Source organism: Pleurodeles waltl, chromosome 7, assembly GCF_031143425.1.
Source record: "Pleurodeles waltl isolate 20211129_DDA chromosome 7, aPleWal1.hap1.20221129, whole genome shotgun sequence".
Taxonomy (NCBI): domain Eukaryota; kingdom Metazoa; phylum Chordata; class Amphibia; order Caudata; family Salamandridae; genus Pleurodeles; species Pleurodeles waltl.
The window spans coordinates 1,048,744,055-1,048,761,786 of record NC_090446.1 but is presented as its reverse complement, the minus strand read 5'-3'; the positions used below and the strand labels follow the sequence as shown (position 1 = coordinate 1,048,761,786).

At 46.1% G+C, this 17,732-nt stretch overlaps 1 protein-coding gene across 6 annotated transcripts in view; it reads right to left on the bottom strand.

The window, feature by feature from the left end:
• Positions 1-17,732, bottom strand: part of BPTF (bromodomain PHD finger transcription factor) — a 1,198,927-nt gene that overhangs the window by 813,780 nt on the left and 367,415 nt on the right. For all 6 annotated transcript variants that reach the window (XM_069199907.1, XM_069199908.1, XM_069199910.1 and 3 more), the window contains exon 11: positions 51-186. In XM_069199907.1, coding sequence (XP_069056008.1) covers positions 51-186 — 136 coding nt within the window. The remainder of the gene's footprint in view (positions 1-50; positions 187-17,732) is intronic.

Here is a 17,732-nt window from a genome sequence, read left to right as displayed (position 1 = left end):
CTCCAGATTTAATATAGGCACATGCTAACACTACAAGGTCTGGAAAGTACCTGACAAGAGTTTTCGGTAATTGGCATTCGTATTTCCTGGTAATTTTGTTACGAAGCGGTGAACATGGGTTTTACTGATCCAGCTCCATCCTCCGTACCCAGTTACTCTGTATTCCTCTCCTTTCTGTTTCCAAACCTGTGAAAATATAAAGTATTTTCATTTACCAACCAATGCAAAACTTTGGTTCACAACAATACTCTTAACAAAGCCATGACTATGGCCTTTAATCAATCCATTCAAATAGGATTTGTAAAGTGCTACTTATCACCATCAAGGGTATCCAGGTGCTTGAAGGTCTCTGCAGCTCATTTGAATAAGCAGGTTTTGATGGTTAAACAGAATTGCAGATGAGAGGTGATGGTCTGGACAAGCTGCTTCAGTGGATGCATTAAGTGTGGGCAAGTGAAAGGGAGGCAGAGCATAGTCTTCTTGACGATTGGTGGAAATTCAGTCGGTGGATAATGTAGGCAGGTCCTTGGTTGTGTGCATAGGTCACCAGCTTGAATACGCACCTCTTCTGCACGGGGAGCCAGTGGAGTTGCCGGTAGTGTGGAGTGATGTAGGATCGCAGGGAAAAAGGTCGAAGAGGAATCTTGGCTGTCGCATTCTGAATGGTCTGAAGTCTTTGTAGTAGTTGCGAGGCAATTCCTACATGGAGGGCACTGCCATAGTCTAGTCGACTGGTGATGAGGGCCTGTGTCACAGTGCGTCTCCTGTGTGGATGTAGCCACTTGAAGATATTCCATAACTTGCACAGTGAAGAAGCAGGTGGAGGAGACTGTATTAATCAGTGATTCCATTATGTGCCTTTTGTCAAAGAAGATTTTGAGGTTTCTGCCATGTTCGGAGGGAGTGGGTGCAGATGGTCTTAAATTAACCTGCATGGAGTGGCTGGTCTTCTTAAACTAACTAACTTTAAGGTAACTGCAATGCAACATTTGTCCTTCTAGGGAGCACTAACAGTTTGTGCAGCCCTTCATGCAAACATACTGGTACATTACTTAAGCAGTAACAACATTGACTTTTGTATTCATATTTTTTTGTGTGGTGCTAACAAAACGTTAGGGTACACCCCAAGACATCTCACCTAAGAGACTGTGGGCCTGATTCCAACTTTGGAGGAGGTGTTAATCCGTCCCAAAAGTGACGGTAAAGTGACGGATATACCACCAGCCGTATTACAAGTCCATTATATCCTATGGAACTCTTAATACGGCTGGTGGTATATCCGTCACTTTACCGTCACTTTTGGGACGGATTAACACCTCCTCCAAAGTTGGAATCAGGCCCTGTGTCTTTAAGGTATTAGCTTTGAACATGTTAAGCCTGGAAACACCCTGATATGGCTGGTCCATTTCAAATTTGTTAAAATATATTGCTCTTTCAGGATACTTCATTACGGAAGTTATTTATTGAAGTAAAATAGTGGGCAAAATGAGGTTTGAATACTGAAACAAAATGTTTACTTACTAGTAGGAGTACTCTTGCAGCATGAAGTCCTGTCCATCTATTCCACCATCTAGTGGTTGTGTCAGGAACTGTGTTTCGTCCTTCTTCTGTTTCTTTTGTGTGTGTGTGGGTGGCATCAACCTCTCTTTGATGTCAAGTCCATCTCTTGTGTAATGTCAGACGGCACCACAGAAGTTCATATGTGTCGCCACCATCTTTAGATTCTTTTCTCTCCCTCATTTTGCAATCTTTTCTTTCTTCTCCCTCTTATTTTCTCTTTAACATCCTCTTGCAATGAATCGCTGATTCTCCACGCCGGTTTGCTTTTGCCCATTTCTGGGGCGGTGAGAGGGTCGCAAATGAATCTAGAAAACTCTTCAGGCCATAAAAATACTGCTACTGGTAACTAACCATTTCATTTTGCAGCATGAATCCTTTCCAGGATTCACATACTGAGCGTTTGATTACATAGCTGTGTTTGGTTCTCTGGGAAGGATGGGTTGCAATCTGAGTGAATTGGCAAACAGGTGCCTTAGTACTCTGTCTCACCTGTGCTTCCTTGTTCAGATGGATGACCACATAGTAGTGTTTTGTCAAGGTGTGTGAGGATGCCGAGGATGCAGATTTCAGAAAGCGGTACATTTGCCAGGAATACTAGGGTTACACACTTCTTCCTGGTTGAGTGTGCCCTGGGGCATGTGGGTAACGTCTTACCTGCTCTTGCACAGAGTATTTTGATACTTTCCACTATCCATCACAATTGTCCTTCTGGTTACTGGTGTAACCTGCTAGCCTGAACTAAGGAGACAAAACAATTATGTTGCTTACCCCATAAGCAACTGTTCGTGGCATGTAGTGCTGTAGATTCAAATGCTTTGCGTCCTCCTGCTATCTAATGTTGGGTCCGGAGTGATGCAAGTTGTTTTTCTTGGAAGAAGTGTTCTAAGTCACGAGATCGAGTGACTCATCCCCTCTGTGATATGGCATATGAGCATCAACTCCTTTGTTAGATTGTTTTCCCACAGGCAGGTGACAAAGCAATGAAAACGAAGGAAGTGTACAGAAAAAGATGTCCATGCAAAATATAACTACAGATGTACAAATATATACAAATGTAAATTAAGTGCAAAGGCCACATTTGTACGGGGAAGAGGGAGGGTGCGTGTGAATCTACAGCACTACATGCCACAGACCGATGTTTACAGGATAAGTAACAATGTGCTTGATGGCATGTGTGACAATAAATACACATGCTCTGCATAGACTGTAAAGCAGTCCCTCCATAAAGCGGTGGCTAGCCTGTAGGAGTTGCAGTTAACTGAAAAAGTATATGTAGCACTGCCTGCTCTACGTTTGCCTGTTGGTGTGCTAGAACATCCACACAGTAGTGTTTTGTGAATGTACGTGGTGTGGACATGTAGCTCCATTACAAATGTCAGCTATGGGAACCTTACCCACTGAAACCCCTAGTAGCACCCTTTCTTTTTAGTAGATTGAGCTCTGTGATAAAGAGGTAAAGGTCTCTTGGCTTTTACCTAGCAAGCCTGTATACATTGGACTATTCATCTGGCTATACATGACTTGGAAATTGGGTTGAAGTGGGGTGTAGAAAAAGGTACAAAGTTGTGTGTTTTTTTTACAAATTCTGTAGTTCCGTCAATATAGTATGAGTGCTCTTAACATTTAGCGTGTGAATGGCTCTTTCCGATACAAAGTCTGGCTGCAGGAAAAAGACTCAATGGACTGGTTAAGAAAAAAACTGAGTAACCGCTTTAGGAAGAAATTTGGGATTACTGCGAATAACTATGAAAAAGGAGAGACGGAGGGGAAGATAGTTTATAGGAATAAGCGCTCACAATAAATCACCAAATCCAAGATCAAATTAATCGTAGGCACGGTGCAACTGGCAGAAGGATCTTCCCCACTCCTCCTATGTTTCTCCACAGGAAAAACGAAACATAGACAACAGATGTCAAGGCACTAGTGAGTAAAAGTTCAGTAATCCATGTGTTTAACAGCAGCCAACACGTTTCGTCCTGTGTATTTTCTCACAGGACGAAACACATGTTGGCTGTTTGCTTAAAATGGATATCTCGGTTCAAGAATAAATTGAATTATTGCTAATCCTCCTGGTCCACCTTATGTTTGATGGCTCTGAGAAGGACACTAAGGCATAAACACATGGATTACTGAACTTTTACTCACAAGTGCCTCAACATCTGTTGTCTTAGTGCGAATAACTACCTTATCCCTATGAATTTGGAAGAAAGGCTCTTCCAAGGTTAAAGCCTAGAATTTACTAATATGTACTAATATGGACGACTAAGAAAGACACTTTCCAGGAAAGAAATTGAAGTGGACATGAGTGGAGTGGTTCAAATGGGGGACCCATGAGTCTGATGAGCACAATGTTAATGCTCCACAATGGTGCACAAGGTACTCTAGGTAGAATCACACGTCTAAGACCTTCCATAAAAGTCTTAATGACTGGGACCTTGAACAAGGAAATATGTTGTCTGTTCTGCAGATATGCGGCTATTGCTGCGAGATGTAGTCAAATGGAGTGTAGGCTAGATTTGCTTTCCGTAAGTGGAGCAGATAATTTCCTATACTGTGGCTGTCACAGGGTGACGTGTTTGGGCTGGCAGTTGCAAACAAAACTTTTTTGGGGCGCATAACAGACTCTAGTATTTTACATGCTTCCTTGATAATGCCCATGAACTCTACTAACAAGCCTAAATATCCAAACTCTATGACCTCCAGAGCCATAATCCTAGCATTGAGTTGCCTGGGGTCTCATGCATGATCTGCCTGTGATTTTGAGTGAGCAGGTCCTGCTTCATGGGGAGCTTCTCGTGTGGACTCCTGAAAGATCTAAGAGTGTGGTGAAGCTGGGCTGCAGTGCCCAGGTGGGAGCCACAAGGATCATGATGAGTGATGTTTCCCTGATCCCCCCCAAACCAGAAAGGGAATAAGAGGGAGAAGTGGAAAGGGGTAGGCAAATATCCCGGACCAATTTACCCATACAGCATTGAACTTGGATAGAGGGTGTGGGTACCGGTAGGCAAAGTTTGGGCATTTTGCATTGCCTGCTGTGGCGAAACCGTCTATGGTAGGAACCCCCCCACCCCAACCACCACCACCACCCTTAGAAGCATGAGTGAAGGACTTGTGGGTGAAGTTTTCACTCGAAGTAGCTGTATCCTGCTGAGGAGGTCTGTAAAGTCAGTGTCTGTTCCAGGCAGATATCCCGCCAACAGGTGACTGTGGTAATGAATGGCCCACTTCCAAATGGTCTGAGCGAGTTGAGAAGATCGTGTCTCCTCTGGTCTCCCAACCCCCCCCTCCTTTCGGTAAGTAATACATGGATCATGTTGTCTGTGCAGACTAAGACAACCTTGTGAGACAGGTGAGGAAGGAAAGCTTTCAGTGCTAGGAATACAGCCTAAAGCTCCAGGTAGCTGTTGGCATCCCAGAGGCCCTACACTGTCAGGTCTTGAAAGTGAGAACCCCAACCTGTCTGATGCATTTGAGGTCAGTGTGACATGAGGCACAGGGTCAAAAAAAGGAGGCCCTTTCAAATGTTTGTTGGTGTTCCACCACTGCAGAGAATGGTAAGTCTGGCAGTCTAACAAAACTAGATCTTCCAGGTGACCATGTGATTGAGACCACTGACGAGACAGACATTGCTGCAGGGGATGTATGAGAAGTCTGGCGTGGGGGACTATGGCAGTGCAAGAAGCCATCAACCCCAACAGACACATAATAGTCATGTGCAGGTATGGTTTTACTGAAACTGAGGGAGGAGAGTGTGGAAATCCTGGACACCTGCTGGGTTGGGATAGGGGCTGGAGGAGAGATTTGGGAATGTTTAGAGTGGAACCTAGACAGATCCACTGTGAGCTGAGTGTGGTGTTGCACTGTTGTAACGTGCTGTCTTTGATGAAAGAGTCATCCAGGAAGGGAAAGATGTGAGCATTCTGCATTCTCAGATGTGCTGCGACTACTGCCAAGCACTTTGTGACTACTGTAGGAGCAGTAGCAGTAGTGACTCCGAAAGTAAGAACCTTGAATTGGTAATGTTTGCCTGCAATAACAAATTTTAAATCCTGAAGGGTAACCATGTAGAAGTTTTAAGATGCTGGCTCTCTATATGGCGCACTAAAAATAAGTACATTGTACAGGGAATCCAGTGGATCCCTAATTGGTTTGCAGTGGCAAAAGTAGATTGGACTAATGCTCTATTTTGTGGTAGTGTGGGTGACGCTTATCAGAGGGTAGTACTATGCATTTGTTGTACTCACACACTCAAACAAATCTGAGGTCAATTTAGAAAAATAATACTTTTGTTTATATATACTTTAAACCCAAGACCTTCATTACAAGGTAATCGACACTTAGTTCAATGTTAATTTATGGAGGAAAACAATGTTTAGCAAACACAGGGTTAACAACAACTTATGAGGCCAATATCAGAGAGTTAAGATAAGTACTGGACACTGATCAGAACCACACCAGCAGGTCACTCCGGGCAGCAGTGGGATAACTGGGTGCAGGGGTGCAGCAAGGCGTCGGGTGCCCAATGGTTTTCTATGAGAACTGGTCCTCAGGAAGAAAGCTTGCAGACTCTGGCCAGGAAGCCAGTCGAGGACAACAAACAGATGGGCTGTAGACTTGCGGGGCTCAAGGGACGTAGGTGCACCTTTGGACCTTTTCTCCAGGACCCAGGGGCGACGGATGCAAGAGTGTCCTTAGGTGTCAGGTTGCTCGGTCCTGGAACCCTCGCAATCATGGGGTCTTGTGCGTTGAAGCTGCAGGTGTTGTCTGGGAGTCCAGCAGGGGGAACCCAAGGTGGACTCGAGCTCAGGGGAGCCAGGGGACATCGTTGGCACCAGTGATTCACCCTAAAGGGGGTCAGGGGCAACGGGTGAATTGATTACTGGAGGTGTCGGATTTTCTCTCACCACAAGGCTGTGGGAGAGGGGGCCTGAGTGCAGACACTGCAGACAACTTGGGAGATTCCTAGAGGGGTGAAACCTCAGAGAACTCTGGACAGCTGGGGAGCCTTGCTGGCACCACTGGTTGGGTTCACCTCGGGTAATGAACACTGGGTGCAGAGGTCACTTCGGTGTCGGTTCTTTGCTGTTCTGGAGGATGCAGAGTCCTTTCTTGAGAATGTGTTGCATAGTAGATCCACTGCTCACAGAAATCTGAGTCTTTGTGGAAGGCAGGCAGTCCTCCTGGGTTTCTTGGAGGCTCAGCTGCAGGATGAATTTTATTTTTGGGCAGAGTCCATTGAGGTCAGCAGGCAGGCCGGTGGGCTGGTACTAAGTCAGCTGCTTCTTCTGGTGCAACTCCTGTGTCCTTTTCTTCGTAGGCAGTCAGGACCCGAGTTCTAGGGTTGAAGGGTTCCACCTAAATACTCAATTTATGGGCATTACATGGCGTGCCAGGCAGTAGCCAATGGACTGACCACCTTTAGGGTGACTACACCCTTTTTATGACCACTTCCGTTGGGAAGTTGGAATAACTAACTGTAGTGGCCTAATTCCTTCCAAACAGTGATGGAGGAATTAAAAATGTGGTGTCCACTTCAGATCGTCCACCTTTGACTCATTTTCCCACCTGTTCTGCCCTCAAAACTGGGGCCAGGACAGAGTGGTCAGTGATCTCTGCCATCTGAAGAGACCGGGGTCACAATACAAAGGCATCTAGGTCTTTGAAGCTCTCCACCCTGGAATGTCCATCCTGCCTGGGTGAGGTGTTAACACACCTGCCCAGTGCAGGCTTTTTTATTTGGCCCTCGAGAGCGCTGGCTCTCACCCTGGGGGTCCAGAAGCTTGTTTAAGGTGGCTGAACTGGTCAGGACCAGTCAGTCAACTGACAAGTAGCTGGAAGGTTTTCACAGGGCACCTCTATGGGGCCCTCTGGGTGCATGTATTAATAAATCCATCACAGGAATCAGAGAGTTTATTAATCTGGGATGTTTGATACCGAACATCCCTATATTCCGGGAAGCCATCAAGTACTGGGAAACTTGTGTCCAGCACATGCGGTGGGAAGGTGGAGGAAGTCACTGCTTGGCAGTGGAGGAGGATCCGTGTATGGTAGGCCCCCTCTAGGAGCCTCAGTAGAAACATCTGGTGTAGGTAGACTGAGGTTGCCCAGTGTATGAGGTAGATGCCTCTGTGGTAGATGATTTGTTGGATGCCTCTGAAACCCGGGTGGCAAAAGAAACTCCTATGTGTAGTAGTCTGAAAGGCACCCATGGCAGTGCTGGAGTACTTTAACTTCTCTAATGTGTGTCTACCTGTGGCCCAAACAGGTGCTCTTTATCAAAGGGCATGTTGAGGACTGCCTGCTGATCCTCAGGTTTAAACCCGAAGCAACGCAGCCAGGCATGACACCTTAAGAGGATGCTTGTGTTTATACTAGCAGCCACTGTGTCTGTGGCATCAAGGGTGCACCTGATGGAGTTGTTAGAGATAGTCTAACCCTTGAAACAATCTGTTGCCACCTTTTGCGATGCTCTTCAGGAAGGAACTGCAAGAGTACCTCCATTTCATCCTAATGGACCTGGTCGTACCGGGCCAAAAGGGCTTGAGAGTTAGCTATTCTCCAATGGTTTGCGGTCTGAGCCACTGCCCTTTTACCAGCAGCATCTATTAATTTATTCTACATCTATGGGGGAGGAGAGTTCCCAGTGGCCTGGCTATTATCCCATTTACGGACTGATGTTGCCCCAATGTAATCTGGTGGGACCTGTGCCCTGATGTAAAGCAGGTCAGAAGGGGGCTGCTTTGTACTTCTGTCCAGATGTCATACAACTACGCAGGAGCGGATAGGATTCTCAAAGATATCTTCTGCGTGGCAAAGCATGACAGGGAGCATGGGGAGATACTGTGTCTCTCTGTAAGTGGCAGCCAGAGTATCAAAAAGGAAATTCTGCTCAGTAAGGTCTTTATGCAGTTCCACATATAAAAACGTGGCTGCTCTGCTGATATGAAATAGTGTCCTCAGGTGGTGTAGGTCAAGGTCATTGGTAGGAATGGGATCAGGGTCATAGGCATCCCAAAGGTCAGTAACATCTGGCTGACCCCCATAAACTCCCCTTGTATTGGTGATGTGGCAAATCTGGAGGGGGAGAAAGAAGAGATGAAGTTGGAGGTGGTGGGAAGAGGAGGAGGTGGTGAGGGAAAAGGCCTGCATGAAGTACTAGTAGCCTTGTCCTTGGTCATTTTTCTTAGGAACGTCCATGGCCTCATGGAAGGAAAGTTTCCTTTAAGGGTGCACAACTGAGGAAGGAGTGACAATGATCCAACCTGTGTCATCTTGTATAAAGAGCTTGCGCTGACGAGTGTCCATTTTCTTCAGGCTAGGCCCATCCGGATATGGGCTGGTGGAAGACTGGCACAAGTATTTAGCTTCCTTTTTTTTTCAGTTCAAAAACTCTGCATCGAGTTCTTTGATTTGGGAAGCCTGGTTGGCACCGAAGAAGAGGCTGGCAGTTTTCGGTTCTTTCCCAAGGCTTGGATTCATACCGAAATGATCTCTCAGTCCGAAGAGGTGGAAGTTGAAGTCAACAATGCAGCTTTGGCCTTGGCAGCCATTTTCAATACAGAGCCGGGAGGCGGGCAGCCAAAGGAGATTTACAATGCCAACTATGGTGTGATGGCAGTGGTGGACCAGTGACCTCAAGGATGGGCTGGTACGTCTTTTTGGAGGGCTTATGTGGGAAAGCTGGGGCCACAGTACTTAAGCGCTGGGCAAAGGTCACCTCGTGGCTTTTGATGTTGAATTCGATGTCCGACTCAGTGCTGTCCTGTATGGAAAGAGCTTCCTCCTACTGCTCAGGTTCCTCCTCAGCATGTTCATTTCCGCAGATGTCCAGGGTGCCCGGCCTCTTCTGGGCCATCTCCAACCGATAAGTGTGTCGATCCCAAAGAGTCTTTTTGGAGTGGAATGACTTGCAGGCATTGCAATTGGCTTCGCAATGATCCGAAGAGAGACAGATTGCACAAAGATTGCACACAAGGTGTTGGTCGGTGTGAGGGAACTTGGCATGACACGGAGGACAGAATAGGAATGGGGTCGCTTTAATCAGAGAACCATTCTCATCAGTGCCGGAGCCACATGAAGGTGGGCCCGAAGCAGGCGTCTGCACCCTGAAGGGCAAGTGGTCGGTCTCTGGACCAACGGATCGACGAGATCGCTAGAATGGGAAAAGCGTGAATGATAACAAAGGATTGGAAGAACCAAACCCAAGAGAGTCAATAGATGGAGTGGAGGCACACGTCCAAACCCGATGGCAGAGAGTAACCAATTTAACAAAGAAGTCAATGCTCATGCTAAATATCACAGAGAGGAGTCACTCGATCTTGTGATTCTTAACACTTCTTTCAAGACAAACAACTTGCACCACTTTGGACCCAACAATAGATGGCAGTAGTATGCAGAGCATGTGCCTCTACAGCCACACATGCCATTGAACAGCTAGTTCTGCTTCTAGATTGCTTTAATTTCCTGTAGGCAGTACATGAGAGCTCTCCACACGCCTAAGCCCTCTCTCCTTGAGTCTTTGGGCCCTGAAAGAATGCTGGCATTTGCATGCTCTGTTTGACATGAAAGGGTGTTAACACTTTTGACAGAAACTGTAGGATCGTTCTCAAGACTACTTTGTCCTTGTGCAATTGAAGGTATGGTTCGGTATAGGACTGTCAGTGCTTGCAGCTCGCTGATCCTGTGGAGTGACGTAATGGCTATTAGGAATGCTGTCTTTAGAGTAAGGAACTTTAATTTTGAATTGTGCATTGGTTCAAATGGTTCTGCCACAAGTTGCGAGAGCGCGGTCAGGTTCCACATGGGACCGGGTGCTGTTCTTGGTGGCGCCACCACCTTTGATCCTTTGTGGAAAGGATGTGGCCTAATGGCCTGCACTGCGGACTTTGGAACTGGGGGTATCAAGTTTAAATGTCGGTGTCGGATCATCATCCTGTGATTCTGGGCAAATCACTTAATATCCCGGATGCCTACAATTCAGCGCCGTGAAACCCTTACGGGTGATTTGCTGTGCTTAACAAATCCTGGATTTGTTTATTTTATTTCTGGAATCTTCATTACTGGTAGTGTGAAAACGATGTTCCTTGCTGTTCCCCAAATGTAAGTGGCTATGGCGGCCTGGAAGACCTTTAGTGGGGCGTAGGTAAGGCCACAGTCTAGTAGGTGGGTAAGGTTTGTAAGCACTGTTTCGTGTTCTGTCCTTGTCTCTAGTCTTTCTTGGTCTCTGCAACAGTGAATGCATCTGGTTCACTTGTCTGTGTAACGCTTTCTGGTGTCAGTTCTTCCTGCCTCCCTCATGATTTCCATTGTCTCCCTCTAACCCTGCTAGCAGATGGCCACTCAGGTACCTCTAATCCCCCTACTGTGTGACTGGGAGGAATTCACAAAATCTGTCAGTTACATGCAGTCATGTGATCCAAGTCAGGCTGCAGGCATCAAATGCATATGGCAGAAAAATGATAACTTTATGAAAGTGGTATTTTTAAAATTGTGATAAAAAACAGACTTCAAATCTGAATAGGGCTTTTCACCCCAATTCCAAATCGTTATCGCTCCCCATTAGGCAACTCCTATGGGAGCGATAGGCCTTGTAGTAGTAACAAAATTAATTTAGGAGTTTTTTCACTACCAGGACATGGAAAACTTACATGTCCAACTTTTTTAATACCATTGCACCCTTACCTCTGGGCTGTCCAGGGTATACTCTAAGGGTGAAATATATGTATTAACAAACATTTGCAATGCAATGAGTCTCGCGTTTGCTTGAGTTAGAGCTTTTAGCGCTGTAAATTCCTAACTTCCCTTTTCTTGTCACATAAATTGAAAATGAAAAGTAAAACAGTTGACATAAGCAAGTCAATTCACAGCACCAATGCCGCCATGACGGTGAGCGCGAAGGAGAGACACAAAAGTAAAACGAAGTACGCTTGCAGTCAAACATATCAGCTAATGTGCAATTATCTATGAAGCAGGGTCGGTTCCCATGGCGATAAAAAAACCGCCCCAAGGCGGGACAAACAAAGCATTTACAAATGTCAAATGATTTTTAAAAGCAAGTCCATGAACGAGTGAAAGTGATGGGCGTGAAGTGGGAGTGGTTAAAAGCCTACATAAATCCCAACACGTCGGAAAAGCACCTCTTGCATGCTGCCATGCTCAACCTAAAAAGAAATGTTTGGGCCTGGCAAAAGGTTTACTTTGCCAGGATGACATGGCAGTTTATCAATGTGCACACACAGGCTCTGCAATGCCAGGCCTGATACATGTTTAAAGGGCTACTTAGGTGAGTAGCACAATCAGTGCAGCTGGTCCACTAGCAGCATTTAATTTACAGGCCTCGCGTACATGTAGTACCACTTTACTAGGGACTTACAAGTAAATTATATATGCCATTTGGATACAAGCCAATGTTACCATGGTTTAAACAGCGAGCACAAGCACTTATGCACTGTCCCAAGGCCAACAAAAATAGGCTCAATGAACTGGAGGAGGAGAAGCAAAATGTTTGGGGGAAGACCATTCTAAGGCTAACAGGTCTAACATGTCCCCCGACCCCTACAACCTCATCCCCCCCACCCCCAAACACACCCACACACACACAACTGAAAGTGGGAAGATATGCCCAACAACTTAGGAGCTCTCCTCATCTAAAGCAGAAAAACTTTAAGAGACCATAAACATTAGTGTGGTCTGACCCAAGGAAGTGTTCCATCATAAGGTCCAGTCCCTGTAGGGAAGAGGATCTCCTCAACAATTTTGGATTTTTACCCCTCACCTGCATTAGCCATCTGAGGGGCCTGTGGTTTGTCTGAACCCAAACATGAGTCCCAAAGCAGTAGGGTCTGAGCTTCTTTGGTGCCCAGACCATAGCAAGGGCTTCTCTTCTCAATAGCACTCCACCTCGGGTCCTGGGACCTAGCCTCCAAGAGATGAATGCTACAGGAAGACTAGGCCCTCCTCGTTTAGCTGTGATAGGACTGGCCTTTTATCATGCTGCAAGGTGTCTGTTTGGAAAACTCCTGGGAAAAGTCAAGGGCCTTGAGCACAGAGGCTGTGCACATGGCCTGTTTTAGGGACTCAAAGGCTTTCTGACAAGCCTCTGTCCAGATACCACTCCTAGGCTGCTGCTTAAACATCAGCTCAGTCACAGAGGTAACAATGGTGCCATAACCCTTGACAAAACTCCTGTAGTGCCAAGTGAGACCTAGGAAGGCCCTCACTTCTGTAAGTTTGTGGGGGCAGTCAGGCCATGACTGTCTCTATTTTGGCCTGGAGGAGCAGCATCTTACTCCCACACACCAGGTGTCCAAAGTACACCAGAGATCCCCTACCCTACCTGCCACCTGCTAGCCTTTATAGTCAGGCCTGCCAGTTGCAGTGCCTTAAGCACTACTTGCAGGTGAAATAGGTGGTTCTGCAAAGTGCTGCTGAAACTAGCTATGTTATCTAAATAAGCATCCGAGCCAAGTGATGGTTTACTAGCCTCTGGAAGGTGGCAGGGGTATTGTTGAAGTCCAAAGGGCATCACTTTAAACTGAAACTTGCTGTTGGGGGTAGAAAAGACTTATCTCCCTTTAGCCCTCTCAGTCAGGGCAACCTGCCAGAACCCTGAAGTCAAAACAAACGTGCTTATGAACTTGGAAGCCCTTGCCTATGAATGAGCTCAACGGCTCAAAGGATTGGGTGTGCATTTGTCTTGGTGACTGAACTGAGTCCCCAGTAGTCAACGCAAAACCTGAGCTTTGGGGCAGTGTCCAGGACCAGCACCACTTAGCTGAGTCAGGGACCTCCAATTCCAGCATCTTAGTGACTTCTGCTTGATGCTGGCCTTCTTTTTGTCAGACAGCATGTACATTTTGTTTTTCACAGACAGCTTCTGCCCAGTCTCTATATCAAAAGTGTTTAAGCTCCAGAGAGAGAGAAAATATGGAGACAAACTGCTCCAGTAACTGGCGACAGTCCATTTGCTGCTCTGAAGTCAGGGGAGGGGGAGCAGTAGACACCTTCCATAAACCCATCCTTCTGAGATGACAGGGGAACAGAGAGAGGTTTTACTGTCCACTTCCTCCCCATTATCCATCACCAGCAGAATGTTTGATCGCAGACGAGCACGAAAAAAAAAAAAAACACAGAAGGAGGTACAAACAGGATTCTGGAACCAACCACTGGATGTGGAATAGAAACACAGAATGTGAATCCAGAAAAGGAATTATGCTACAAAATGTTTTATTTTCATACTTGAAGCTCTGTACATTCACATGCTCTGAATACTGAATAGTGCTGGGTTTGGCTGTAAGCAAGTTGTTTTTCTTCGAAGAATTCTTCCAAGAGGAAAGGATCTAGAGTAGATGGAGGCTCTGGGGAGAGGGATTGGCGCATGTGAATCTCCAGCACCACACACTATCATATTGAGATGGGAATCTTTAAAAAATAAAAAATAAAAATCTTCTACATTATTAGTGTAGGAAAGTACCCTCTTTTTTGGCATGGTTACCCCCACTTTTTGCCTGGCATCAGTGTGCTTAGACTATTTTCACTGGGATCCTGCTAACCAGGACCCCAGTGATTGTGCTTTCTCCCTCTAAAGGTGGTTGCCTAGGGCTTTTGTGCACTCCACAACTGATATACTGGTGTTCCCTGATAAGTACCTAGTATATGGTACTTAGGTACCCAGGGTATTGGGACACCAAGGTACCCCATGGTCTGCAGCATGTTTTGTGCCACCCATGAGAGCCCATGTAAGACGTGTCTGCACGCCTGCCATCGCAGCCTGCCTGAAAAGGTGCATGCACTCTTTCACCACAGGCCACGGCACAAGGTCACTGTAAGTCACCCCTATGGTAGGTCCTTCTAGCCCAGAGGGCTGTGTGTGAGGGTGAGGACAAACCTGCATGAGCAGAGGTGCCCCTAAACACTACAGTTCCATTGCACTGGACTTCATAATTGCGGGCAGCCATTTTACCCATGTACTGAACATAGGCCACTGCGGTGTCCAGCTACATAATTGTAACTCCAAATCTGTTTTGCTATCAAACAGGTCGGAATCCTAGCCCAATAGTGATGCCATTATTGGTTGTATGATTCCATGCACTATTAGGGGCTCCTTAGAGAACCCCCCCAACCCCCCCATCTCCTGCCCCCACTGGACACTCAATTATGTACTGGACTCTGTCCCCTTCTTTTGCAGGTCCTCTTCTTCCAGAATCCACTTTTGGTTTCTTCTAATCTGGTCTTATTCTTGCACAGTATATTTTCTAAGTCCTCTTGTTAGTCCTTGGGAAAACTAGGTACTTTTACCTCTGCTCTCCTGGTCGCTGGGAGTACTTACTCACCTCTTGGGGTCCCTAGTTCTTCCAGCTTCCCTCTAATGACTTAATATCCTTGGGTGGGGAACTTCACTTCGCATTCCACAATTTTAGTATATGGTTTGGTTCTCCCCATGGGCCCTAACTACTGCTTTAAATAATTCTTGCCAATGCTTGTTGTTTTTTGTGCCAACTCTTAATTGCTTCTTGTGCCAATAGTTTGCACTTACCTGTAGGGGGACTGCCTATAGGTAATCTAGTGTAGTGTTACTATAATAAAGTACCTTTATTTGTGTAACACTGTGTGGTTCTTTCATATAATTGAGTACTGTGTGACTATATTGTGATATTGCATGAGCTTTGCATGTCTCCTAGATAAGTCTTGGATGATCATCCACAGCTACCTCTAGAGAGCCCTGTCTTCCTAAACACTGCCTACATTCACTAATATGGATTACCTGGACCTGGTATAAGGTGCCAACAACACAGGTGTCCACCACACACCAGGTCAGCTTCCTGTATTGGTGGTGCAGTGATGGGATAAGACATTTGCAATTGCCTTACCACTTTGTCACTAGTAACTCTCCACAGCAAAGTCCACTACTAGTCTTTTGGACACACTGTACTTGGTAATTAGGTCACTAGTCTTAGTCTGGGAATGTTGAAGGTCCGGCACAACCATTTCTCCAAACTCTTATGGAGTTAAGTTACTTAGAGTAAGTAGGGGCACCCACATTAATCTAGGTAGAATGCCTTCAGTGGAAAACAACTCTGGTCCTAGACTCTCACTACGAGAGCTGCACTTTTAATTAGTTGAGGGAGATGTGTGCTCCAGGAAGCTGAAGACAGGGAGAAATCCCAACAAGAATCTGCTTTTGGGATTACTACTCCAAGCTGACCATGAAAACTCAGGCAGCCAGGAGGAGGAGGTAGAGACCGACCCTCCAATCTTAGACAGGGTAGACTTAGGATACACTGAGGAAGGTCAGGAAGAAACAGAGGAACACCACAGGCCTGTTAGGAGCACTGCAGGTAATAAAAAAGGGTGGCCACTCAAACAAGCCCAAATGTATTCCTAGAGGGTAGGTACAGAGAGTCTCCAGGAGAAGTGATAGGTCCTTGTCATCTGTCAACACCTATGTATCATCAGTGTCTGAGGGAACCAACCCCTCTAATCCAGGGGGAGTGAGTCCCTAGATAGGGATTTCTACAGATTCAAGTTTGGCCAGGCCAAACAGGCTGCAGCAGCAGCAGTTAGCCCTAGAAAGGGAAGCTTTGCAGTGGAAAGGGAGAGACCGATATTGGGGCTAGCTCACCATGGTGGCAGCAACAATAACTTTAGGAACACCGGGGTCAGGGAGGACTCCTATGGCTCTAGGAACCAGAGTAAGATAGTCCCTCCTTACAAGGTGGGAGATGACATCCACAAGTGGTTCGCTTCCTTACAGAGGGACTGTAAAGTACAAAGGGTTCCTCAAAGACAGTGGACAGCAATCTTGTGGTGCTCCTTCTCTGACAAAGGCAGAGACAAACTCCTCACTGTCAGAGAGGAAGATGCAGATGAGTACCAGGCACTAAAGAATGCACTCTTAGTGGGTTTGGGCTAACCACTGAGCACTACACGATCAAGTTCAGAGAGACTAAAAAGGAGTCCTCCCAGGAGTGGGTAGATTTAGTGTATTGCTCTGTTAAAGCTATTGATGGCTGGTTGCATGGAAGCAAATTAAGTGATTGTCACGGCTTGTACAATCTTATTTTAAGAGAGGCCATTCTTAACAATTGCATTTCTGATCAGCTCCATCAGTACCTGGTGGACTCTAATCAGATCTCTCCCCAAGAATTGGGAAAGAAGGCAGACAAATGGGTCCGCACCAGGCTAGGTAGGAAAGCTCCCACAGGGGGTGACCACAAGAAGGATTCTGTTAAGAATCAGGTCAAGAATGGGGACAAACAAAGAAAAAGTCTTCATCGTTTTTTTTTGGGGGGTGGGTCTAAGTCCTCTTACTCTTCTTACAGGCAAAATTGGTGCTATATGTAAACAAAAGGACATAGGGCAGGTGACACTGTCCCCATAGAGGCCAGGGATTCGGTAGTCTAAGCAAGCAGCTGTAGCAAGGCAATCAACAATCAACATGCTGTCGTGGTCATCTAGCTGGAATCTCTCTATGGCGTGTATGGGACAGATAGGTGTTTTTATAATAAAACAATCAATGTTCATGGAAAAATGTCCCCACGTAAGGATGTGTATGTTTCTGTGAATGTAGGCTTCAGCCTTGAGGAAAGCACAAAGTGAAATTATTGTCCTGTTAAGAACGTAATGCTTTCCTGGGAAAAACAACAATTAGATAGAGAAAATAAAATAACGCAAATGTGGCTATTGCTAAGAAAATAAAGCAGTACTGAGTAGAATGTATCTGGGCTAAAGTGCACAACGGCAGGCCTAGTTTGCTAAAATAAAGTGTCTAAAATATTGATAAAATTGCTATAAAACACCACTGAGGCAGTTTTGGTCTCAGACTGGTATTGATCTTGCCACCCAACCTCCTTGTTCACCTAATATGGATAAGTGCAAGCAGCATCCCTCAATCAATGGTGTTGAGGCTGAGGCCTACAGGGACACAGGTGCCAGTGTCACAATGGTGACAAACACTGGTGTCACCTGAATAAAACCTACTTGGTCACACATATTAAGTGACTGATGCTCACAACAATACTCAGTGCCACCCCATGGCAGTCGGCGGGGTGGACAATAGGGGGTAGGGCAGGGGGCGGTTTTGTCCTCTGATCTACCTGTGAAGTGTCTGCTAGGTAATGACTTGGAGACTTCAGGTTGGGCTGGAATGGAGTTGGAGGCCCAAGCAGCAATGC